The sequence below is a fragment of the Neoarius graeffei genome, chromosome 26, assembly GCF_027579695.1.
Source record: "Neoarius graeffei isolate fNeoGra1 chromosome 26, fNeoGra1.pri, whole genome shotgun sequence".
Lineage (NCBI taxonomy): Eukaryota > Metazoa > Chordata > Actinopteri > Siluriformes > Ariidae > Neoarius > Neoarius graeffei.
Window position 1 is genome coordinate 47,785,023 of NC_083594.1, and position 26,723 is coordinate 47,811,745.

Below are 26,723 nucleotides of genomic sequence, written 5' to 3' on the forward strand. Positions count from 1 at the left end.
ACTTTAGAATCCATGGTCTAAATTAAAACAGCCTTATGGACTGGATTTTGTGTAGCTTGATGATATATAAGGGCTGTTTCACAATCATGGTTGTCTTTTTGAATAACGCCAACTAGGTCCTGAATATACATGCTGGAGTTTTTTAGACCTTATTTTACAGGTACACACCAACCCTACCTACAGCACTAATGTCTCTTATTCAGGCTTGGAGTACTCAAGTCCGACTCGTGCCCTAATTTTAAGGACCCATGACTTGACTTGGACTTGAGCACTGATGACTCGGACTCGTGCATTAACTGCATTCGGACTCGTAAACTGTAGACGAGGACTCAATTTTTATTTATTTTTTTGTAACATGCCATAATAATTTGGCATAAGATATTTATATCTACATTAATTTTTATACTAATTTCGTGCAAGAGATCGCACATTCACCTGTTCATACGTCATGTTCAGGAACAAACTAACGTTAATGGCGCTAAAATGCCTGGAGAGACGCCCCAGGATTGTCCGCTTTGCTTATACAGACTTCTCGTGCAGTGGGAAAAAATGCACTGCTATGTGTTCCATATGTAGAAGAACTATCGAGGAGACGACGGGGATGACCTCGAACTTCAACCATCATTTGGCGAGACTCCACCCAGAGAGGGAAGTGACACGCTATGTTCATTGCTCTGTTGATAGTGTGGTTTGCTTGCTGAGCGATGAACTAGCTGGTGTTAACCCTCTCTCATGTTATTTGCCCTGTTGATAGTGGGCGGGGCTTGCTGAGCAATGAACAAGTGTTTTATCTGTAGCCTGTTAACTAAAATGGGGCAGTCGAGCGGTAACGTTAGTCCAACACAGTAGCAGAGACGCTTTCACATAAAGGCAGCAACAGCCACCATCAAATGGCGCAGTTGGAGTCTTGTTCTCGGACTCGACTCAGATCAATAGTAGATTTGACTCGGGCTCGAAATTTGCTTGAATGACTTGGACTTGACTCAGACTTGAACACTGGGGACTCGAGACTAGACTCAGACTCGAGGTTTAGTGATTCGACTACAACACTGCTCTGATTTAACAAAAATGTATTAAAAATAATTTATTTCATTCTTCAAAAGCAGCATGTGAATGTAATAACGGCGCGGCGCAGACTTGTGTAACTTATCTACGCCGAGTCACATAAAATACTTTGTTTTGAAATGGATAAAATAAATCACAATTCCACCTTACCTTTGAATATTTTTGACCAAACTTTATAGCATCTCTAGTGCTTTTAGGAAGAGCGTTTTCTTTCATAATTTCTAATTCTTCCTCACTTACGGTGACGAAGCGATTGGCCGCCATTTTGCTAAGTCACTCGAGGTGGTTATCGAGAAATGGTCTGAATCTCTCAACCAATCAGCGTGCACGATTTCCTATAATCACCTCCATATTTAGATGAAAATTTCTGATAAATATGTCTGTAAGAGTCAAATGCAGGCTCAGTTTTGACCTTGTGGTCATTTCATTTAATTTTAATTATAACACTTAGATTTTACTGGTTAAATTCAGAATTGCATTTTTTTTAGCACTAACTAGCACTAATGTTGGGATGTATACTGTATATCTGTATATATGTATATATATACAGTATATATATATATATATATATATATATATATATATATATATATATATCATTCACAATAGAAATATATTTAAGTGGAAGTTAATTTTTTTTTTTTGCAAACTAAGTGCCTCCCACAGAATCCTTTGTCCTTTCCAGAAAACACTCACCATATGATGACATTATAAATAACTTTTTAAAGACCATATTTTGCTCTTTTGAAGGAGAATAGTAAAAAAAAAAAAATACAGGACTTAAAACAGGGTGGCACGGTGGTGTAGTGGTTAGCACTGTTGCCTCACAGCAAGAAGGTCCTGGGTTCGAGCCCAGGGGCTGATGGGGGCCTTTCTGTGTGGAGTTTGCATGTCCTCCCCGTGTCTACATGGGTTTCCTCCAGGTGCTCCGGTTTCCCCCACAGTCCAAAGACATGCAGGTTAGGCTAATTGATGGCACTAAATTGACTGTAGGTGTGAATGTGAGTGTGAATGGTTGTTTGTCTCTATGTGTCAGCCCTGCGATGATCTGGCGACTTGTCCAGGGTGTACCCCGCCTCTCGCCCATAGTCAGCTGGGATAGGCTCCAACTTGCCCACGACCCTGCACAGGATAAGCGGTTACGGATAATGGATGGATGGATGGAGGACTTAAAACAGAGAAAAAGATGCAAGACACATTTGCAGCAGAGCTCCACACGTGGTTGAAATGCGAGTCTGTTAAAAAGTGTCCTCTTGGGAAAACCACAAGGATCATCAGTTGTTCTTACAGTTACCACCGTGTACAAACATCACTTCAGAGTCCTTGCAAATTTGTACTTGTTAGGTTTGATCTGTCTGTACTGAAGGAGGTTGAACTCACAAAGTATGATCTACAGTGCCTTGAAAAAGTATTCATACCCCTTGAACTTTTTCACATTTTTCCACCTGACAACCATGAACTTAAAAGTTTTTTTATTGAGATTTTATGTGATAGACCAACACAGAGTAGCACATAATTGTGAAGTGAAACGAAAATGATAAATGGTCTTCAAAATTTTAAACAAATACAAACCTGAAAAATGTGGTGTGCATTAGTATTCAGCCCCCCTGCGTCAATACTTTGTAGAGCCACCTTTTGCTGCAATTACAGATGCAAGTCTTTTGTGGTATGTCTCTACCAGCTTTGCACATCTAGACACTGAAATTTTTTGCCCATTCTTCTTTGCAAAATAGCTCAAGCTCAGCCAGATTGGATGGAGAGCGTCTGTGAACAGCAATTTTCAAGTCTTGCCACAGATGGTCAATGGGATTTAGATCTGGACTTTGACTGGGCCATTCTAACACATGAATATTCTTTGATCTAAACCATTCCATTGTAGCTCTGGCTGTATGTTTAGGGTCATTGTCTTGCTGGAAGGTGAATTTCCTTCCCAATCTCAAGTCTTTTGCAGCCTCCAACAGGTTTTCTTCCAGGATTGCCCTGTATTTAGCTCCATCCATCTTCCCATCAACTCTGACCAGCTTCCCTGTCCCTGCTGAAGAAAAGCATCCCCATAGCATGATGCTGCCACCACCATGTTTCACAGTGGGGATGGTGTGTGCAGGGTGATGAGCAGTGTTAGTTTTCCGCCACACATAGCGCTTTGCATTGAGGCCAAAAAGTTCAACTTGGGTCTCATCTGACCAAAGCACCTTCTTCCACATGTTTGCTGTGTCCCCTACATGGCTTCTTATGCCTGTCTTTCAACAATGGCTTTCTTCTTGCCACTCTTCCAAAAAGGCCTGATTTGCGGAGTGTACGACTTATAGTTGTCCTGTGCACAGATTCTCCCACCTGAGCTGTGGATTTCTGCAGCTCCTCCAGAGTGATCATGGGCCTCTCGGCTGCTTCTTTGACCAGTGCTCTCCTTGCTCGCTCTGTCAGTTTAGGTGGACGGCCATGTCTTGGTAGGTTTGCAGTTGTGCCATACTTTTTCCATTTTTGAATAATGGATTGAACAGTGCTTCTTGAGATGTTCAGAGCTTGGGATATTTTTTTTATAACCTAACCCTGCTTTAAACTTCTCCAGAACTTTATTCCTGACCTGTCTGGTGAGTTCTTTGGTCTTCATGATGCTGTTTGTTCTTCAGTGCTCTCTAACAAACCACTGAGGCCTTCACAGAACAAGTGTATTTATGCTGAGAGTAAATTACACACAGTAGGACTCTATTAACTAATTAGATGACTTCTGAAGGCAATTGATTGCACTGGATTGTATTTAGAGGTATCAGAGTACAGGGGGCTGAATACTAATGCACACCACATTTTTATTTGTTTAAAATTTTGAAGACCATTCATCATTTTCGTTTCACTTCACAATTATGTGCTACTCTGTGTTGGTCTATCACATAAAATCTCAATAAAAAACTTTTAAGTTCATGGTTGTAAGGTGGAAAAATGTGAAAAAAGTTCAAGGGGTATGAATACTTTTTCAAGGCACTGTAGGAATGTAGACCTCTGCTGCCGAAGAGATTCTGCCTCACGGATCGATCCGGGAGCAAACAGTCACTGACACAGACACAGCTGCTCAGAGACATTTCTCAGTTTATTGTAGGACAAGCATGAGTATATATTCACATTCAAGAGGTTCTTGTAGCAATATGATTGGATTTAATTGACAAAGCTATGTATAACGTAAACAGGTGATGAAGGATTACATCACTGGTTTAGACTACACTACTGTATAAAAGAAGAAAGACATGATGTCCCATTACATCACCCGTCAAGATGATAGTCTTCTGAAAAGATGAAAGGCATTACTGGTCAACATCAGCTTCATTAAGCAGACAGCAGAATGTGCAAGTGAAGATAAATCTCAAGGATGTAACGAACCAAAACAAGTAGCAATCAGACCAGCCTGTCCCAGTTCAAGCATGCTTAACAGACCTTTCTATCACTACTTAAAATCACATCCATTTCAACAGTTTTTCACCTTGTATGCCTTATTCTTGTGGACTATAAGAAAGGTGGTCAGTTTGAGAAACACACTATACGCCGTCTTCTCACCACAAATACTACAACCCCGATTCCAAAAAAGTTGGGACAAAGTACAAATTGTAAATAAAAACGGAATGCAATAATTTACAAATCTCAGAAACTGATATTGTATTCACAATAGAACATAGACAACATATCAAATGTCGAAAGTGAGACATTTTGAAATTTCATGCCAAATATTGGCTCATTTGAAATTTCATGACAGCAACACATCTCAAAAAAGTTGGGACAGGGGCAATAAGAGGCTGGAAAAGTTAAAGGTACAAAAAAGGAACAGCTGGAGGACCAAATTGCAACTCATTAGGTCAATTGGCAATAGGTCATTAACATGACTGGGTATAAAAAGAGCATCTTGGAGTGGCAGCGGCTCTCAGAAGTAAAGATGGGAAGAGGATCACCAATCCCCCTAATTCTGCGCCATATTTCCAAATATTTCCAGAGAACATTATCTGTAAACACAATTCACCGTGCCATCCGCCGTTGCCAGCTAAAACTCTATAGTTCAAAGAAGAAGCCGTATCTAAACACGATCCAGAAGTGCAGACGTCTTCTCTGGGCCAAGGCTCATTTAAAATGGACTGTGGCAAAGTGGAAAACTGTTCTGTGGTCAGACAAATCAAAATTTGAAGTTCTTTATGGAAATCAGGGACGCCGTGTCATTCGGACTAAAGAGGAGAAGGACGACCCGAGTTGTTATCAGCGCTCAGTTCAGAAGCCTGCATCTCTGATGGTATGGGGTTGCATTAGTGCGTGTGGCATGGGCAGCTTACACATCTGGAAAGACACCATCAATGCTGAAAGGTATATCCAGGTTCTAGAGCAACATATGCTCCCATCCAGACGACGTCTCTTTCAGGGAAGACCTTGCATTTTCCAACGTGACAATGCCAAGCCACATACTGCATCAATTACAGCATCATGGCTGCGTAGAAGAAGGGTCCGGGTACTGAACTGGCCAGCCTGCAGTCCAGATCTTTCACCCATAGGAAACATTTGCCGCATCATAAAATAGAAGATACCACAAAAAAGACTTAAGACAGTTGAGCAACTAGAATCCTACATTAGACAAGAATGGATTAACATTCCTATCCCTAAACTTGAGCAACTTGTCTCCTCAGTCCCCAGACGTTTACAGACTGTTGTAAAGAGAAAAGGGGATGTCTCACAGTGGTAAACATGGCCTTGTCCCAACTTTTTTGAGATGTGTTGTTGTCATGAAATTTAAAATCACCTAATTTTTCTCTTTAAATGATACATTTTCTCAGTTTAAACATTTGATATGTCATCTATGTTCTATTCTGAATAAAATATGGAATTTTGAAACTTCCACATCATTGCATTCCGTTTTTATTTACAATTTGTACTTTGTCCCAACTTTTTTGGAATCGGGGTTGTATAACACGCCCAGGATATGATGTGTAGCTCTGAAATTTCCATCACAAAAGGTCATTTTTGGCTGCAGAGAAACACAAATATCTAAGACCTGATTTCTGGACCATTGTGGACCTGAAAACCATATGTGATTGCGAAACAGCCCATAAATTGTAACACTAGAACATGCATTTAATGAGCTTATCTTTGAGGAAATGCTCTCGTTCTAAACTGTTTATTTGTTCACTATTGTCTAGCCCGCTCCTTACAGTATAAGATCTCCCATTACATAAAACAAGTCTGCCGTTCCTCCTTGTTCTACGCTAATGCCATAATGGAACCATGATTTTTTTTTTCTGTTTCCCTCATCTTTTTAGTCTACAGCTGAGAATCAATCAGTGATAATGGTCTAACTAATGGATTCTGTTTCCATGGAGAATACATCGACATGAACAGCTTGAGCGAGGAAATGTTAAAGAAACATAAAAACTATATTCTACCATCATCCATTTGCATTGCCTATTGTCCTTTTACAGCTGTCTGTCTGTTCTTCAAGGGATTCTTCAAGTACAATTCTGGTTATTTCACATGCATGGAGAACTAACAGGAGAATACCACCTGCTGGAGTAATGTGTTCACGAGTGCATCAGAGAGAAAGAGAGAGAGAGTACCTTCATTTTGCATAACCTTTGATATTTATGCTAATTCCAGATGGCTTCTCTCCCACTGTGTTGCGCTGCCTGACAAAAGAAAATGATTTCACTTATCTGACGAAACACTATAATCAATATTCCTTCACTCAAAGGCAGCGCGACGAGATTGGAGATTAGATGCGTCTGCTTTCAGTAGATTGTCCCAGGCTGCACGGTATCCATGGTTCCCAATACGAAAAAATAAAGGTTCCATGTTGGAGTTCATTTATTTTCTTGTGAAAACAAAAACAAATGCAGGAAATGAAAAGCATCAAAAGTGTTTGCTATGACCCCAAGGAGACCGTTTCTCAGATTTACATCACAATCTCGGTCGCCGTGTGGTTAGGGTTCTGTTCTAGTCATTTCTGAAGTGAAGTTTGGAAGCTCTAAACCTTGAGGGTTCGTTACAGCTCTCACCAAAATGAGCTTTCTGTTTGGTCCAGGGTTCCACATGCAACCTTTAAGAGTTCCCTTCGCGAGAGGCAGATTCTACCGTAACTGGATCCATTAACCACTTGCCCACAAAATAAGACATTTTTCTTGTCCTTTTTTCAGTGAGGTAATATTTTCAAGATTGAAAATATGGTATTTGGTCTTCTAAAACAGCACGTCATTTCAAAATACACCGAGTATATCAATAAAATATTTTTAAAGAATAAAGTTCTATTTCTTTGACATATCTGACAGACATAACTCCCATTTTAAAAATACCTTTCATTATCCCTGTTGCTATCGTCAGTGAATTTCTGTCAGATGACCTGACGATAGACTCGGCCATTATGGATCTTTGGTAGTTATCGTGTGGAAGCAGGCTTTATCATTTTTGGGTGTCAACAGATAGAGTTGAAATAGATTAACAGCGAAAAAACTATTTCGTTCACGAGAGAAGCGCACAGTTATTTTTAAAAAATGCTATCGTCAGTCTGTCAGTCAAATGCACCTGACGATAGCAAAATTCAAGCCCTCACCACGCACATGTTGACTGACGCAAAGGGGAAATTCTACTGCGCATGATTTTTGTGACAGCAGACATTTACTTCCGGGCAAGACTTGGAGTTCTGACAGCTAGATTTCATCAAATAAAATCAAGGTAAGATTTTCAGTCAGCTATCCTGACGATAGAAATTTTTGCCGATAGAAACATTGAGAATATATTTGTGCATTCATATTTAAAATTTTCTGGAGGAAAACTATCGTAAGTTGAGATAAATCAGAGCCACTTGTGACCCTTTCAGCCGACAGGCCATTTCAATGTGTTATTTCCCCGCGAAAGTGACGCAGTCGTGTCTATCGTCACTGTTCTGACAATTATTGTTGATATTTCAATTTTGGGCGGCACGGTGGTGTAGTGGGTAGCGCTGTCACCTCACAGCAAGAAGGTCCTGGGTTCGAGCCCCGGGGCCGGCGAGGGCCTTTCTGTGTGGAGTTTGCATGTTCTCCCCGTGTCCGCGTGGGTTTCCTCCGGGTGCTCCGGTTTCCCCCACAGTCCAAAGACATGCAGGTTAGGTTAACTGGTGACTCTAAATTGACCGTAGGTGTGAATGTGAGTGTGAATGGTTGTCTGTGTCTATGTGTCAGCCCTGTGATGACCTGGTGACTTGTCCAGGGTGTACCCCGCCTTTCGCCCGTAGTCAGCTGGGATAGGCTCCAGCTTGCCTGCGACCCTGTAGAACAGGATAAAGCGGCTAGAGATAATGAGATGAGATGAGATTTCAATTTTGAAAATAAATTTTATATCTTTTTTTATTTCAATATTTTATTTTATTATTTGGTTCTAGTGATGAGGTATTTAATATTATTACTAAATTTGTCAGATTAATAATGTACGAAACAGTTTTGTTGCTATTGTCATCTAGAGTGTCTGTCAGAATATGATGGCAGACGTTAGTTTGTCTGTCAGATTTTGATGATAGAAACCGATGTGTTTCTATTGTCATTTAGCATGTCTGTCATGTCAGGCTTTTATTAATTAGTTACCAGGACTACTGTCCTAAAATTTACTGTGAATGTCCAAGACCCCAAATGCTACTAGAAAAACTTAATAGAATGATCAAAATAACCAATTCAGCAATTTAAGGAGATGGGACTTAACTGGCCTCTGTTATGGTAGAATCTGCCGAGACCAAACCAAACAGCCATTAAGACGTGATTGACGTGTTTTTTTTTTTTTTTTGTTAAATTTAAGTTCAGCTCGACACTCTTTGAAGAACGGTTTCTCAAGGGTTCTTAATAGTTAATCATTTGTAGACTTCTAAAGCGAGCTTTTCATTTCCCTCGATGGAAACCATAAAACCTAAAAGGGCAAGATATTAAACTTTTTTTTTTCCTTTTTAAGAATGCCTGCTTGCTTTAGATTACAGACATTTGCCTTGGATAAAACTGTTGAGCATATGAGCATGTGAGAGTACTTTATAAAATCCCTCTGGAGAACCCTTTAAACCCATAATTATCTGAAGAACCCTTGAAGAAATGAAAATAATAAGATTCTGATGACATGTTTATCATAGTACACATGATACCATACAGAGTATATGCTTGAGATCAATGGGGTTTTAAGGTTCAGGTAATATTCTATTCAGGTACAGGATTTATATATCCTGATAATCTGTACAGAGCCACGATTCTGACTTTTCATTAACTTGTGACAATCCTCTGATTGTTAAATATGTGAGAAATAGACAGAAAGGTAAAACCTCACGTCAAAATTCATGAGGTGCCACAGCGGTGAAACGATTAATTTGAAATTAAAATGCTGCTGAATTATTGACTTGGATCCTTCAGAATTCCAGATCATTCCTAATTATCTGCTTCTGTTCCCAACAGGACGGACCTGAGGCCGGACAAACGGTGAAGGTAAAGGAATAATAATGTACTTCCTTTAAATTTATCATGAGGTCTCGCTGATGCTTAGCTTGTATTAAATAATAATTGTTTTTCATGTGCACGTTCCAAATCTGTGGAGTGTGTCAATTTTTAATGGAGTTATTTTAAAATGTTTGTCTGTATCTTTAGGGGTTAGAACCATAGACTGAGACAGGAAGAGTTTTTTTTTTTTTAAGATTTTTTTTGGGCCTTTTTCACCTTTATTATTGGATAGGACAGTGCAGAGACAGGAAACAAGCGGGAGATAGAGACGGGGAGGGATCGGGAAACGACCCCGGGCCGGAACCGAACCCGGGTCCCCGGACCCACGGCATGGCGCCTCATCCACCCAAGCCACGACGCCCCCGAGACAGGAAGAGTTTTGAATGAAAGCCAGAGGCCCGTATTTTACATGCGTCTGCCTGGTTGCTTTGGTACAACTTTTCAAAGTAGAATTGTAATTCTTTGAATTCGAGAGTACGACAACATGCTTTTTGGTACTCACTGGCATCGAGCTGATTATCCTATTTAGAACGAAGTAATCAAGGGCATGTTATTTAGCTCGGTTTATCTTTCTGAGTTTAAATAGTGGCCCTGAAAAGCACCAGCATGTGCTCATGCATGTTATGTTCATGCACAAGTTACAAGGCTCCTTCTTTATAATATTAGATAATTGATTTTAAACAAAGTGGATTAGCTAGCTATTTTTGGACCGTGGATTGAGGAGGTTTGCAGGAGAACATTTTGTATGTTTCACCCTTCTAGCGTTGTCTGTAGATGTTTTGTCTCATCTAGCAGCATTGATTGATTACCTCCGAGGTGGTTAGGTTTTCACCTCCGTTTGTTTGTTTGCCTGTTCCCAACATAACTCAAAAAGTAGTGAACAGATTTTGATGAAATTTGGAGGAAAAGTGGGACATGGGTCAAATAATAGTTGTTTAGAATTTGATGCAAGTCTGGAGATGTACGGTATGTGGATCCAGGATCCATATTTGTATGCAGATCCAGGAATTTCTTGTCTTTTTCCAACGTAACTCAAAAAGTCGCAAATGGATTGTGATGAAATTTGGAAGAAAGGTGGGCCATGGGCCAAAGAACAGTTGTTTAGAATTTGATGCAAATCTGGATATGTATGTGGATCCAGGATCCAGACATGTATGTAGATCCAGGATTTTTTTTTTGTCTTTTCCTAACGTTACTCAAAAAGTAATGAATGGATTTTGATGAAATTTGGAGGAAAGATGGACCATGGAACAGTTATTTAGAATTTGATGCAAATCTGGATATGTATGCAGATCCAGGAATTTTTTGTCTTTTCCCAACATAACTCAAAAAGTCGCAAATGGATTTTGATGAAATTTGGAGGAAAGGTGAGCCATGGGCCAAAGAACAATTGTTTAGAATGTGATACAAATCTGGATATGTATGTGGCTCCAGGAATGTTTTGTCTTTTCCCAATGTAACTCAAAAAGTAGCAAACAGATTTTGATGAAATTTGGTGGACAGCTTTAGTATTATCTGAGGTTCAAGTGATTGCATTTTGATGTTGATGATATATGGCTTGGTGGAAGTATATGCACTCTACTGAGTGTCTTTCTAGTTACTTTGATGCTGATGCTGTGGTTCCTCTTGATATTGTCGCAGAGCGCAGTTTGCAGCCTGCTTTGCTTTGATTGCTATCATTCAACGTGAAATATGTCATTATTATTCATATCATAATTTAATGTCATCTGTCATTAAGACAGTAATGTACACAAGGCTTACATCACAAATTGTCAAATGGTAGCAAACGTTCTTATGTATCAGAGCCTTTGTCTCAATGAGCTCATTCTTGGGCCGATACCTGATTCTTGGGTTTCGGCCACGTGACTTTTCTTAGCGATTTCACTTCCGGCAAAATTGCAGGTGGTCAAGCAAACCAAAACGGCTGCCGTAGTGCAAACAACTAACGGTAACTTATCAGAGTACGCTCGTAATCTAGAAGCCACTGCTGGCTTTAGATATATTCAGAAGATTGCTATGTGCAATGGAATCGACACGTACAGTCTGGGAAAGAAGGATTTGTCATCCAATCTCGAAAACGACTCTTCAGTCGAGTTCCCCGACATCTCGAACTATCTGGTGTTGCAGACGTCCTTCTACACCGCAAAACAGATGAAAGTGTGGAAGAGTATGGAGACTTACAACTTTTTTGTATGTGGCTGGGTAAAGGACCTCGCTATCAAGTCGCTGCCGAATGAATCCTGTATTGTTTCTGCCCATGTAATATGTTTTTTTTTTTTAAAGCTTTTTGTTCGTGTCTTTACAACAAAGCGCTGCAAGCTGAAGTGTAAACAAACAACAGTTGGCTTGATTCTCACTTGTGTTGGCTCTTATCTCTCAGGTAAATCATTCACAAAACCCCTTTAAAGACCTGGATCTTAGTTCAACAAGACGGAGAAGTGATCGCGGTGCATTGTAACTGTACGGCTGGGGAAGAATTTTGTTGCGACCTTCATGCATATGGGCTTTATTATTCGTGGTTGTTTTGATCGCGTACACTTGCTGAAAGACTTGTTGAAAATACCACTCAGACACCCTGTTAAAAAAAAAAGCGAGACACGTGTTGTTTTCAGTATGGCGGCCACCGAGTGGGGAGTAAGCAAAGAAACAGCTGGGGACTTGAGCGCTTCATGACTAAAGAAAGTACTGTAAAATAACGACACATAGCAAGAAAAGTACTTGGAAAACACTAACGCCGTAGCTGGGAGGGAGATACAAACTTGGCTCCCTTCGATTTCAGTGAGAGTTTCAAAAGTCACCTTTCTCGACATCTTTTTGTGAAATCCTGTATTCGTTCACCCTTTTTTATTAGTTCACGGGGAACCCTGAAGAAACTTTTATCAGTTTCACGGTTCGATCGATTCGAACAACCTAAAACAACGCAAGCGTAAGGCATTTTTCATGCGAGCGATGCACCTTCACCATACAAACGCTTTGTCAACTGAGCTTTGGTAGACCACCAGCTAAAGTTTTGAATAACTAATGAGGCGGATGTGACGTCACGTGAAACCCAAGAATACCCGATACCTGTCTATGTCTGTGCATCCTAATAATCCTATAAACAGCTCAGTCTGGAGTTCATCTAAATCAAACATGACGCTTCTAGATTTTACAAATTAGCCCCATTTCTTTCTTAAGGACATGAGCTGATGAAGAAAACCAGGTAGTGTGCTGATTGCAATGAAGAATAGCTCGATTAGGACCTTAATTTTGCACACAAAGATAATTGTGGCCTGGCCCTGCAGCGTTAACGCACGGGTGTTAATATTCAGAGTTTGATTAGTGTGTTCAGCTGTGATTAGGGTCGCAGTGCACCTCGGCAGGACTGTGAATCACCGTGGGTAGCTTTGGTATCGTTTAATGTCGAAATGAACCACATCATACTGGGTCACCGAGTCTTTCTTAGGTCATCAGTATGATTATTTCTTGAGAATTTTCCCTAATTTGATGCAGGATTCTAGACTAATTTCCCTGATGAATACGGGGTAATTGCATCGGCCATTTTTAATCGGTTTAATTATTAAAAAAATATATATATTATATATATATATATATATATTTTTTTTTAAGAGTCAGAACATTAGGATTAGTCTTGTACTGATTACTTGAAACACTGACTATCAAAGTTCACTAAATAAGTTGAGCAAAATATCTATATTCTGCACCATTCTCACCCTCCCTGATGCTAATTTTCCTACTGAATGGCATTAACAGTGTTGTCCTTAATGTGCACATATCCATTTTTACTGCACATGGAAGTTTATTAATTATACATTTACAGCGGTTGCGGTGAGAGAACTGCCTGTAGCCTGGAGTGGAGAGTAATATTGAAATGTTAATGGTGTAATTCGAAGAGAAGTTGTAAAGCCAGGGAACCCAGAGGAGGCCCCATAATCCCAATGACTCTAATCAGACCTGAGGCCACAGGATCTGCCATTTCCAGCTCGTCAAATCGAAAACGAAATATCTGCAGTATTACATAAAAAGCATAACATTGAACTTCTTTTTATTTGGAGGGGATGGGTGGGGCTACGCCCTTCCAATTCAAGCCTCTGAAGGCACAGGATTCAAAGTCACTTTCTCTGCAAGTTCGTTAAATCCACATTGGATCTGGTAAATCCTTCAATAAACATGGCCTGATCCAATTATGAGGTATCCTGCAGCAGGTCTGGTGTGCATTACATTTTCACGTGCTCTTGATTCCTAAGCGACGTGAGCATTGCGTCAAAGCCTTCACCATCGAGAGGCCTTCGAATAACTCAAGTCAAGTTTATTTGTATCGCGCTTTTTATAACAGATATTGTCACAAAGCAGCTTTACAGAAACAAATCATTAGTTTTCTTTTTTCAGACATGTAAAAGTAACATCAGCTGATTATAAAAGCACATCACACACCAACATCTGGGTGACCCTCTGATGAAGACGGAAGTTACACCGTCGAAACGTCAGGTAAAGGAAAAAACTTTTACATGTCTGAAAAAAGAAAACTAATGATTTGATTTAATAAGAAGACATAATGAACGTAACACATCTAGCTTTACAGAAAATTAAAGACTTTAAACATGAGCTAATTTTATCCCTAATTTATCCCCAATGAGAAGCCTGTGGCGACTGTGGCAAGGAAAAACTCCCTCAGACGACACGAGGAAGAAACCTTGAGAGGACCCAGACTCAAAAGGGAACCCATCCTCATCTGGGTGAAAACAGATAACATGATTATAAATAACTCGCTTCTATAACTGTGTCCTATAGAGTCACAAAGTATAACTGTGAAATCAGGAAAATCATTATAGTTTTAACATGAAGTCTGTTTTGTTGAAGTTATAAACTGTTGATGGAAAACTCTTCATGACAACTGGAGTCCTAAAGTTAGCAAGTCAACTATAGTCCTCAGGCATACTGTAAAAGCATTACTGTAAGTGTCCAGAGCGTCTTCCAAGTGTGACTTTTGACTGTCCATATGGGGCCGTCTTCCACAGGAGCGATGAGATGAGACTCCAGCCAGACGTAGGGCATCAGGATGGATCAGGCGAGTCTGGAGAGCAGAAGAGCTCAACATCACTGGTGTCTCAGGATCGAGACATATAACTCAGAGAGGGACAGACAGAGGGAAGAGACGGGGGGACAGGTTGTTGGGTATGCTCGGTGTCACCTAATGTTTAAGAACAGTATCCGTTTTGCACTGAGTGCAAGCAGGGACTTCGGCAAAACTAACTAGGACAGCATAACTAAAAGGGAGAGCCAGAAGATAACATAGACACGAGGGAGCCCTGGGACATAAAGCAGCAGTCACTACACCGTCAACAAACCCGAGTGAATGTGTGTGTGTGTGTGGGGGGGGGGGGGGGGAACAGCATCCATACATCCCAGTTTACCAAAACACTATGCCTGAGGACCCTCCAGATCTACTCCTTTACCTCATTAAAAACTATTAACAAAAGGCTTGACTAAACAGATATGTTTTCAGCCTAGACTTAAACACTGAGACTGTGTCTGAGTCTCGAACACTACTTGGAAGGCTGTTCCATAACTGTGGGGCTTTGTAAGAAAAGGCTCTGCCCTCTGAGGTAGCCTTCACGAAATGAGGTACCAACAGATAGCCTGCACCTTTTGATCTTAGTAGGTGTGGTGGGTCATAAAGGACCGGAAGTTCACTCAAGTGGCGCGAGACCATTCAGTGCTTTATAGGTCAATAGTACTATTTTATAATCAATGCAAAATTTGATTGGGAGCCAATGCAGTGTGGTCATATCTTTTAGTTCTAGTAAGGACTCTTCCTGCTACATTTTGAACTAACTGGAGCTTGTTTATGCACTTATTGGAACATCCAGACAGTAAGGCATGACAATAATCCAGTCTAGAGGTAACAAAAGCATGGACTCGTTTTTCTGCATCGTGTCGTGACATTATATTTCTTATCTTGGCAATATTTCTGAGATGAAAGAAAGCTATCCGGGTAATGTTATCAATATGAGCTTCAAATGAAAGACTGGATTCAATGAGCACACCAAGGTCTTCTACTGCTGCACATGAAGAAACAGAAAGGCCATTCAGAGTTACTATGTAATCAGAAAGCCTACATCTAACTGATAATAAGTGAATAAGCATCCAGTGTCTAATGTCCTTGACACAGGACACCTCAGAATAAGTGCCAGTGGCTTCTTCAGACAGAAAGCAGCTCCATTGGATAATGAAAAAGATGCAGCAACAGGGCATGGATCAGAAGCCTGGATCTGATGGGTCATAGCTGGATCGTCTTCAGAATAAAGTTTGTTCTGGTGTACAAATGGACTCTGATGTTGGAACGCTTGGGTGCTTTGGTGCCCCGTTACAGGAGTTCAGGAGTTAGCTATGAGCAAAGCAGGCTTTTTTTATTAACATGATTTAAAGACTCTCTTGACAATGGTCCTGAACCATTAAAACAGCATCACCTGGTCCAACATCACCTCATCTTTTTCCAGTCTTCCGCTGTCCAGTTTTGGCGAGCCTGTGGTCCATGTAACCTCAGATTCCTTTTCTTAGCTTACAGCAGTGGAACCTGATTTCATCTTCTGTTGCTGCAGGTCAAGGATTCACCTCAAGGATTGGCATGTTGTGCATTCTGAGATGCTTTTCGGCTCAGCACAGTTGTAAAGAGTGGTTATTTGAGTTATGGTAGTCTTTCTGTCAACTTGAACCATTCTAGCCATTCTCATCTGACCTCTTTCATCAGCAAGGCATTTCCTCACCATTCTGGAGAAGCTCGAAAGACTGCTATGCGTTAAAATCCCAGGAGATCAGCAGTTTTTGAAATACTCACAGGAACACACTGATGTTATGCCATTCCATTTCATTATCTCATCTCATCTCATTATCTCTAGCCGCTTTATCCTTCTACAGGGTCGCAGGCAAGCTGGAGCCTATCCCAGCTGACTACGGGCGAAAGGCGGGGTACACCCTGGACAAGTCGCCAGGTCATCACAGGGCTGACACATAGACACAGACAACCATTCACACTCACATTCACACCTACGCTCAATTTAGAGTCACCAGTTAACCTAACCTGCATGTCTTTGGACTGTGGGAGAAACCGGAGCACCCGGAGGAAACCCACGCGGACACGGGGAGAACATGCAAACTCCGCACAGAAAGGCCCTCGTCGGCCACGGGGCTCGAACCTGGACCTTCTTGCTGTGAGGCGACAACGCTAACCACTACACCACCGTGCCGCCCCCATTTCATTATATGACTGACAAATCACATCAGTAATGTCTTGGTAAACCAAACATTACAAGGCGCATTTATCAGCCTGATTTTTTTTAAAAGCAGAAATAAACATAGTTAGGAAAGTAAACTCCTTGTGAATCTGTTTATATCCAGAATTTAGCCCAAAAGGCAAAGGTAATGAAAGAAAAGCAAAGCAAAAATGTCCACACACACACACACAAAAAAAAAATTACTTCTGTTTAATGGAGGGTTTGGGAGTGCTTGGTTTTCAGTGTTGTCTTTTTTTTGGTCACGGTTGTTAATGTTGCTTTTGCTCCCTCTCGTCTCCTTCGTATTCATTAGCCCCACAGTGCATGCTGGTAGCATCAATCCTCCCCCGGTGGAGAAAAACAGCCCTGCGGTCATAGCATTAACAGCAAGGCACAAGTTCCTCCATGCTGCCGAACCCCGCATACTCAATCACCACCTCTAATGGCCGTGGTGTCCTAAAATGGAGTTTTGACTTATTGGTTGGCCTGGAAGTTCTGCAGCATGGTTGGGAGTTTGCGTTGGAGTTGTCCTCGGTGGTACATGAAGAGTTAACCGGTCCATGAGCCATCTGCTGTCTGGGGAGACTGATTCTTGAAATTGTGTTAAGAAAAAAATAAATAATCCTGAATTATTAATAAACACGGTTATGCTGTTTTCAGAAGAGAGCTCGATGGGAGTGAAAATATGAGACTACCAGCTCAAAAAAAGCACCTCTGGTGGACCTCCTTTTAATCTTTATTTTTATTGCCAATTTGGCGATAGCCAATTTCTCAGCTGCTGTGAGTGTGAGATGAGATGATATAGGTTGTCAATACAAACAAGGTTAAATTGAAATAGATTTCAGATGGAATTTTCCACTCGAATGGATGAACCGTGGCCTGGGCCAAGGAACGTGCATCCATTCCCAGCGTGGCCCGCGAAATAATCTGCGGACCTGATGCAATTTTGTGTTATATCTTTTGATCTTTTCTTTGTAAGATGACAGCCATCTTTGGGCCACGTGAAAGCGTTAATGGCAAGGACGCCGTTCGTGTTTTCCGTGCTTCCTAAGTAACTGTGTCGAGTCATCTCCATATTTTATAAACTCATTTTCAACATGGACTTACTCTAAATTAGACTCCTGCCCAGTCCTTTTATGAAAACAGATTATCTCGTGCACACCTGCTCTGTTAAGTGTGCCCATGCCATTTGTCATTGGTTTTACTGCAATCAGGTGCTGGGACGTTAAAAAAAAGAGGGCGTGATTAAATAAAAAAAAAAAAAAGAAGCCACAGTCTATAGAAATGAATGCATTTTTACTGACTTCCCAGCCTGAAGGTACATGAGGACTGAAGAGTGTTCTAAGTATTCATATGATAAAATTGGGTTTCCTCATTCTCCATCGAGCAGAAAGAATGCGGGGGAACGACTCAGGAATTTAGTCATTTGTCTTCCTTAGGAGGGTCATTTATCTTGCTTCGAGAGCATGATGGTCTGGAGTACATTAAAAAAATGCCTGAATATATACATCATTGCCAGCATAACCCAGTTGTGTGTATATGGAGTCGTCAGATCAATGGCTCTCTGTTCATAATGGATCCATAACATATTTATCTTTGTGTGGAGAAGGTCATTGCAGTACATGCGCCTCTTGCTTCCTTTCCTAGTGTCTGTAGCTAAGGGATTAATCAGATGATGTTTGGAGTGGTACTTGTTACACGCTGGACATCTATCGAACCTGCTTTAAGCACACTCCAATTAAATTTATTTAGCACTCATATCTCTGTGTATATATACATATAGGCGGCACAGTGGTGTAGTGGTTAGCGCTGTCGCCTCACAGCAAGAAGGTCCGGGTTCGAGCCCCGTGGCCGGCGAGGGCCTTTCTGTGCGGAGTTTGCATGTCCTCCCCGTGTCCGCGTGGGTTTCCTCCGGGTGCTCCGGTTTCCCCCACAGTCCAAAGACATGCAGGTTAGGTTAACTGGTGACTCTAAATTGACCGTAGGTGTGAATGTGAGTGTGAATGGTTGTCTGTGTCTATGTGTCAGCCCTGTGATGACCTGGCGACTTGTCCAGGGTGTACCCCGCCTTTCGCCCGTAGTCAGCTGGGATAGGCTCCAGCTTGCCTGCGACCCTGTAGAACAGGATAAAGCGGCTAGAGATAATGAGATGAGATTATATATATATATATATATATATATATATATGTGGCAGATCACAGAATCCAGGGACACATGTCAGCCCAGGGGCATTTTGAGTTATTGACAGATTCAGAAAGTACAGTTTCTAAGCTTTCCAATGATGCCTTCCATGTGGAGATCTGACAATATTTGAAGAATTTGTGGCCTTTTGAAAGTGTATACTTCTTAAAACAGAAAAAGGAGAAAATCGCCCTCAAAGTTTTCCATCTCAGCTACTCTGGGTGTAGGGCGGGCACATAATGGTGCTCATTTGCATGACATTAAGGAAAGCCCAACCCCCTACGAGCTAGCACGATGCTACTTTCATGTAAACAAAGATCACCACGTCAATTTTCCTTCCATGCAAAGTATGCCCAACACAATTATGAAGTACAAAAATAAGTCCTAAAGTATACTTTAACGTTTTGTGGTTGAAAAATTACTCACACCGTAAGAAAGAAAGATAGCACGATGATGACACAACTAACACAACACTAGTTTCATGTAAAGCCTCGGTCACAACCGGCCGTATGTGCTCCTACAGCCGGTCTACACGCAAAAAACGCAAGAAACACACGGAGAGCGCGCATGAAACGCACGAGAGCGCGCGTGTGAAACGCACGAGAGCGCGCGTGTGATGTGCTGATTTTCGAGCCGCAGACCGGCCGCAGAGGTTCTTTGTCATGTCAAACAAACTCTACGGGCGCTTACCTTTTTTTTCAGGTTGCAAGACAAACTTACGGCCAACGCGCGTCTTTCTCCATGAACAAAAAAAAAACGCAGCGATTTGGGAAACGCCAAAAATCACACGGCCAAAAAATCGTACGTCCGGTTGTGACCTAGGCTTAACCAAACCACAACACTCTCCGTTACATGCAAAAATAACCACACAGCCTTAGATTAATAAACTTACCCCATCAGAAAGAGAAACGGCGCCTTGCACACACCAATGCCTCCGATGGAATGTAGTCCTAGAACGGTCCGTGTATCATCCGATCATTCAAGTATTCCATTCAATCTGGAAAACAAGGTTGCGTTTTTTTTTTGCTAGAAATGGTCATCTCCGATGTAAATACCGTGTGTCTGTTTGCTTCGTGGTGTTTGCTCCTCTGTGCTCTGTTTAGTAACTCATTCCATAGTGAAATCACACGCCTGTATGCAGTTAAGTAGCTATGCGCTCAACTCGGATCATACAGCTGATTCGCGGAAAACAAACAAACAAATGACTTAAATCATCATGTGAATGGCCCGTATGGTAATTTACCCACACCCCCCAACAGGCTACAGTCCTGACAAAAACGAGACAATTTGCAACAAAAAATGTACTGTATGCTTTTCCAACAAAACAATCTATTATCTGAAATACTGATTGCATTCTTCAAGATCTCAACTTGCACATGATGGAAAAAAACAAAAATCACAAATTTCGAAAAAAAAATGCTTCTTTTGCGATTATCTCGGATTCGTTTCGGCCGACATGTGTCCCTGGATTCGGTGAGGGGTCACATATATATAAACAGTTATTCCACAAAATTGAGTCGTACATGAGCTGATAGTGCTATAAGCCATGTACGACGAGATTGAGAGGAATAACTGTTTTATTCTATCCACATTCACTGGATTTTGATAAACAGAGCATTTTTATTGTTTTTTTTGTTTTTTTGCAAATTCGATAATTAAAAACTTTATACAAAACGTCTGAGAAAATCATCTCCGTCCAGAAGGTGAACAAACCGGCGAAATGGCAGTAGCAATTTGTGAAAAATGCAATAATAATAATTCTTGAAAAAAAAAGTTAAAAAAAGATACGTTCTTACCATCAAATATTTTCATTCCACTTTTTTTTTTTGTATTTTTGGGGTTTTGTTTCCAAGTAGAGTTTTAATTTCGTCCTCGGTTGGTTCAGCAACACGCGCCACCATTTTGTTTTTCACTACTCACGGTATATGAGCTGATAGCCTTAGTTATCAGATAGTTCTTTGGTAACTGAATTACATTCACAGCAAAATGGCGTAACTTTCTTAGTTGCAGTACTCAAAATAATGGTCCGTCCATCCATTATCCGTAACCGCTTATCCTGTGCAGGGTCGCAGGCAAGCTGGAGGAGCCTATCCCAGCTGACAATGAGTGAAAGGCAGGGTACACCCTGGACAAGTCACCAGATCATTGCAGGGCTGACACATACGTAGACACACTCACATCTACGATCAATTTAGAGCCACCGGTTAACCTAACCTGCATGCCTTTGGGGGAAACCGGAGCACCCAGAGGAAACCCATGCGGACACGGGGAGAACATGCAAACTCCACACAGAAAGGCCCTCGCCGGCCACGGGGCTCGAACCTGGACCTTCTTGCTGTGAGGCAACAGCGCTAACCACTACACCACCGTACCGCCTAAGATAATGATATCAAATAAAAATTTCACACTGTATGGGGTATCTTTTGACCCTTAAAAAAAGCATAGAGAAATTGGCTATGCTTAACTCTGAATGCAAAATCTTTTATGAGGAAATGAGCAATCAGTAACGGAAAACGTCAGAAAAAAAACCTGAATTTCTTAAAATTCAAGCTAAGATTTCTCTGAAGCGACATTACTATCATTGGAATGATAACTTTTAAACATGCTTTTCACTGCAATTTACCTTGGATTCCATACTTTAGCAATATCACTGAGCTGACAAGTGAAGGTAATCTTAATCATTTCATAACTGTGGCCTCTCTGCTGTAGAATTGCCTAATAGTAGAGTAGCCAATCAGAGTGCGTGATTGCTCATATCCGATGAATGTGGATAGAATAAACATATACAGTGTTTTGCAAAAGTATTCATCCCCCTTTGTGTTTGTCCTGTTTTGACGCATGACAAACTGGAATTAAAATTGATTTTTTGTGGGTTAGCAGCATTTCATTTACACAACATGCCTACCACTTTAAAGATGAAAATTGTTGTTTTATTGTGACACAAACAATAATTAAGATAAAAAAAACACAAAACAGAAATCTGGAATGTGCATAGGTATTGGTATTCACCCCCCCCACCCAAAAAAAAAAAAAAGTAAATACTTTGTAGAGCCACATTTTGCTGTAATTACAGCTGCAAGTCTCTTGGGGTATGTCTCTATTAGCTTAGCACATCTAGCCACTGGGATTTTTGCCCATTCCTCAAAGCAAAACTGCTCCAACTCCTTCAAGTTAGATGGGTTGCGTTGGTGGGCAGCAATCTTCAAGTTATGCCACAGATTCTCAATTGGATTGAGGTCTGGGTGTTGACCTGGCCATTCCAAGATGTTTAAATGTTTCCCTTTAAACCACTCCAGTGTAGCTTAACAGTGTGTTTAGGGTCATTGTCCTGCTGGAATGTGAACCTTCATCCTAGTATCAAACCTCTGGCCGACTCAAACAGGTTTCCCGCCAGAATTGCCCTGTATTTAGTGCCATCCATCTTTCCTTCAGTCCTGACCCTACAGATGAAAAACATCAGCATGATGCTGCCACCACCATGCTTCACTGTAGGGAAGGTGTTCTCAGGGTGTTGGGTTTGTGCCACACATGGCATTTCCCATGATGGCCAAAAAGATCAATTTTAGTCTCATCTGACTAGAGAATCATCTTCCATGTGTTTGGGGAGTCTGCCACATGCTGTTGGGCAAACTCCAAACGTGTTTTCTTAAGCAATGACTTTTTTCTGGCCACTCTTCCATAAAGCCCTGCTCTGCGGAGTGTATGGCTTAAAGTGGTCCTATGGACAGATACTCCCATCTCCACTGTGGATCTCTTCAGCTCCTTCAGTGTTCGCTTTGGTGTCTTTGTTGCATCTCTGATTAATGCCCTCCTTGCCCGGTCTGTGAGTTTTGGTGGGCGGCCTTCTCTTGTCAGGTTTGTAGTGGTGCCATATTCTTTCCATTTTGCTATAATGGATTTAATGGTGCTCTGTGTGATATTAAAAGTTTGGGATATCTTTTATAACCCAACCCTGATCTATTCTTCTCCACAACTTTGTCTCTGACCTGTTTGGAGGCTCCTTGGTTCTCATGTTGCTTGCTGAGTCGTGTTGCAGAGTCAGGGTCCTTCCAGAACAGGTTGATTTATACAGACACCATGTGACAGATCATGTGACACTTTGATTGCACACAGGTGGATCTTAATCAACTAATTATGTGACTTATGAAGTGAATTGTTTGGACCGGCTCTTATTTAGGGGTTTCATATGGAAGGGGGTGAATACCTATGCACACTCCAGATTTCTGTTTTTTTTTCCATTTTAATTATTGTTTGTGTCACAATAAAACAACAATTTGCACCTTTAAAGTGGTAGGCATGCTGTGTAAATCAAATGGTGCTAAACACCCCAAAATCCATTTTAATTCCAGCTTGTAATGCAGCAAAACAGGACAAACACCAAGGGGGATGAATACTTTTGCAAGACACTGTATATATTTATATATATATATGATGAAGAGAGATTGAGGACCTTGAATTGGCCCTTTAGCTAAACCTCTTTTAATATGCATTTGGTCTGCATTTGCAATTCATTCGCTTCCTGGTAAACATGATGCATTCTTTCTGTAATTGAGCGCACTCCCTTCATGAAGGACAGGATGTTGGAAAGAACATTTTGCCCCTTCTTTCACTGCAGAAGTGTTTCATTTTCATCTCATCCATATCGTAGTGTTCAAATGGATTTACTTCAAACTGCTTCTTACGATTGTGTCACCAAGGTATTGTTTTCGATACAGAAATACACTACCGTTCAAAAGTTTGGGGTCACTTTGAAGTTTCCTTATTTTTGAAAGAAAAGCACTGTTCTTTTCAATGAAGATCACTTTAAACTAATCAGAAATCCACTCTATACATTGCTAATGTGGTAAATGACTATTCTAGCTGCAAATGTCTGGTTTTTGGTGCAATATCTCCATAGGTGTATAGAGGCCCATTTCCAGCAACTCTCACTCCAGTGTTCTAATGGTACAATGTGTTTGCTCATTGCCTCAGAAGGCTAATGGATGATTAGAAAACCCTTGTACAATCATGTTAGCACAGCTGAAAACAGTTGAGCTCTTTAGAGAAGCTATAAAACTGACCTTCCTTTGAGCAGATTGAGTTTCTGGAGCATCACATTTGTGGGGTCGATTAAATGCTCAAAATGGCCAGAAAAATGTCTCGACTATATTTTCTATTCATTTTACAACTTACGGTGGTAAATAAAAGTGTGACTTTTCATGGAAAACACAAAATTGTCTGGGTGACCCCAAACTTTTGAACGGTAGTGTATTCTGGGTTTAAAAGAAAATCCAGGAGAATAAAATATTTAAAAAAAAAAGTTTATACAGTATTGTGCAAAAGTATTAGGCACCTTGTTGTTGGTTTTTTTACTTTTTCATGTCAACTTTATGAAAGATTTCGATTTTATGACTTCTACATTATCGAGTCAGTACAAAAACATTTTAGAGTTTTAAACGTTCATTTTCCTGCGCAAAATGAAATGTTACAGAAAAATTATGTTTGTATCTGAGCAGCATATTTTATTTTATAAGAGAGCACTTTTCAGATGAAAAAAGAAAATATTATGAAGGCTGCTGGGTTTTGGTGCAAAATGAAAAAGCGAGTGTGACGGTCAAAGTGTCCAGAAGAACTGTGGCTGGTTCTGTAAGATGCTCAGTAAAACCTACAGCTCATTTCCGCATAAAACTGCACCCACTGTACCTGAGACTACTATTTTTTTTTTTTTAAGCAAAGGGTCGTCTCACACCAAATATTGACTTTGTTTCATTTATTATACAACCCCGATTCCAAAAAAGTTGGGACAAAGTACAAATTGTAAATAAAAACGGAATGCAACGATGTGGAAGTTTCAAAATTCCATATTTTATTCAGAATAGAACATAGATGACATATCAATTGGTTAAACTGAGAAAATGTATCATTTAAAGAGAAAAATGAGGTGATTTTAAATTTCATGACAACAACACATCTCAAAAAAGTTGGGATAAGGCCATGTTTACCACTGTGAGACATCCCCTTTTCTCTTTACAACAGTCTGTAAACGTCTGGGGACTGAGGAGACAAGTTGCTCAAGTTTAGGGATAGGAATGTTAACCCGTTCTTGTCTAATGTAGGATTCTAGTTGCTCAACTGTCTTAGGTCTTTTTTGTCGTATCTTCCATTTTATGATGCGCCAAATGTTTTCTATGGGTGAAAGATCTGGACTGCAGGCTGGCCAGTTCAGTACCCGGACCCTTCTTCTACGCAACCATGATGCTGTAATTGATGCAGTATGTGGTTTGGCATTGTCATGTTGGAAAATGCAAGGTCTTCCCTGAAAGAGACGTCGTCTGGATGGGAGCATATGTTGCTCTAGAACCTGGATATACCTTTCAGCATCGATGGTGTCTTTCCAGATGTGTAAGCTGCCCATGCCACACGCACTAATGCAACCCCATACCATCAGAGATGCAGGCTTCTGAACTGAGCGCTGATAACAACTCGGGTCGTCCTTCTCCTCTTTAGTCCGAATGACACGGCGTCCCTGATTTCCATAAAGAACTTCAAATTTTGATTCGTCTGACCACAGAACAGTTTTCCACTTTGCCACAGTCCATTTTAAATGAGCCTTGGCCCAGAGAAGATGTCTACACTTCTGGATCATGTTTAGATACGTCTTCTTCTTTCAACTATAGAGTTTTAGCTGGCAACGGCGGATGGCGCGGTGAATTGTGTTCACAGATAATGTTCTCTGGAAATATTCCTGAGCCCATTTTGTGATTTCCAATACAGAAGCATGCCTGTATGTGACGCAGTGCAGTTTAAGGGCCCGAAGATCATGGGCACCCAGTATGGTTTTCCGGCCTTGACCCTTACGCACAGAGATTCTTCCAGATTCTCTGAATCTTTTGATGATATTATGCACTGTAGATGATGATATGTTCAAACTCTTTGCAATTTTACACTGTCGAACTCCTTTCTGATATTGCTCCACTATTTGTCGGCGCAGAATTAGGGGGATTGGTGATCCTCTTCCCATCTTTACTTCTGAGAGCCGCTGCCACTCCAAGATACTCTTTTTATACCCAGTCATGTTAATGACCTATTGCCAATTGACCTAATGAGTTGCAATTTGGTCCTCCAGCTGTTCCTTTTTTGTACCTTTAACTTTTCCAGCCTCTTATTGCCCCTGTCCCAACTTTTTTGAGATGTGTTGCTGTCATGAAATTTCAAATGAGCCAATATTTGGCATGAAATTTCAAAATGTCTCACTTTCGACATTTGATATGTTGTCTATGTTCTATTGTGAATACAATATCAGTTTTTGAGATTTATAAATTATTGCATTCCGTTTTTATTTACAATTTGTACTTTGTCCCAACGTTTTTGGAATCGGGGTTGTAACTTACTGCTTATTGTATTTTTTCATGTTGAAACAGCTCATCTCATCTCATTATCTGTAGCCGCTTTATCCTGTCCTACAGGGTCGCAGGCAAGCTGGAGCCTATCCCAGCTGACTATGGGTGAAAGGCGGGGTACACCCTGGACAAGTCGCCAGGTCATCACAGGGCTGACACATAGACACAGACAACCATTCACACTCACATTCACACCTACGGTCAATTTAGAGTCACCAGTTAGCCTAACCTGCATGTCTTTGGACTGTGGGGGAAACCGGAGCACCCGGAGGAAACCCACGCGGACCACAGGTGGCTTCTCCAGTGAGGAGAGGGAGGAAGATCCTCCTTAAAAATTCTAAGAATAAAAAGTTGAAATT

The 26,723-nt window shown here is 40.9% G+C and overlaps 1 protein-coding gene across 3 annotated transcripts in view; it reads left to right on the plus strand.

Moving 5' to 3' along the window:
• The window catches only part of fhit (fragile histidine triad diadenosine triphosphatase), a 623,061-nt gene that overhangs the window by 479,217 nt on the left and 117,121 nt on the right, over positions 1 to 26,723 (plus strand). For all 3 annotated transcript variants that reach the window (XM_060910954.1, XM_060910955.1, XM_060910956.1), the window contains one exon: positions 9,489 to 9,518. In XM_060910954.1, coding sequence (XP_060766937.1) covers positions 9,489 to 9,518 — 30 coding nt within the window. The remainder of the gene's footprint in view (positions 1 to 9,488; positions 9,519 to 26,723) is intronic.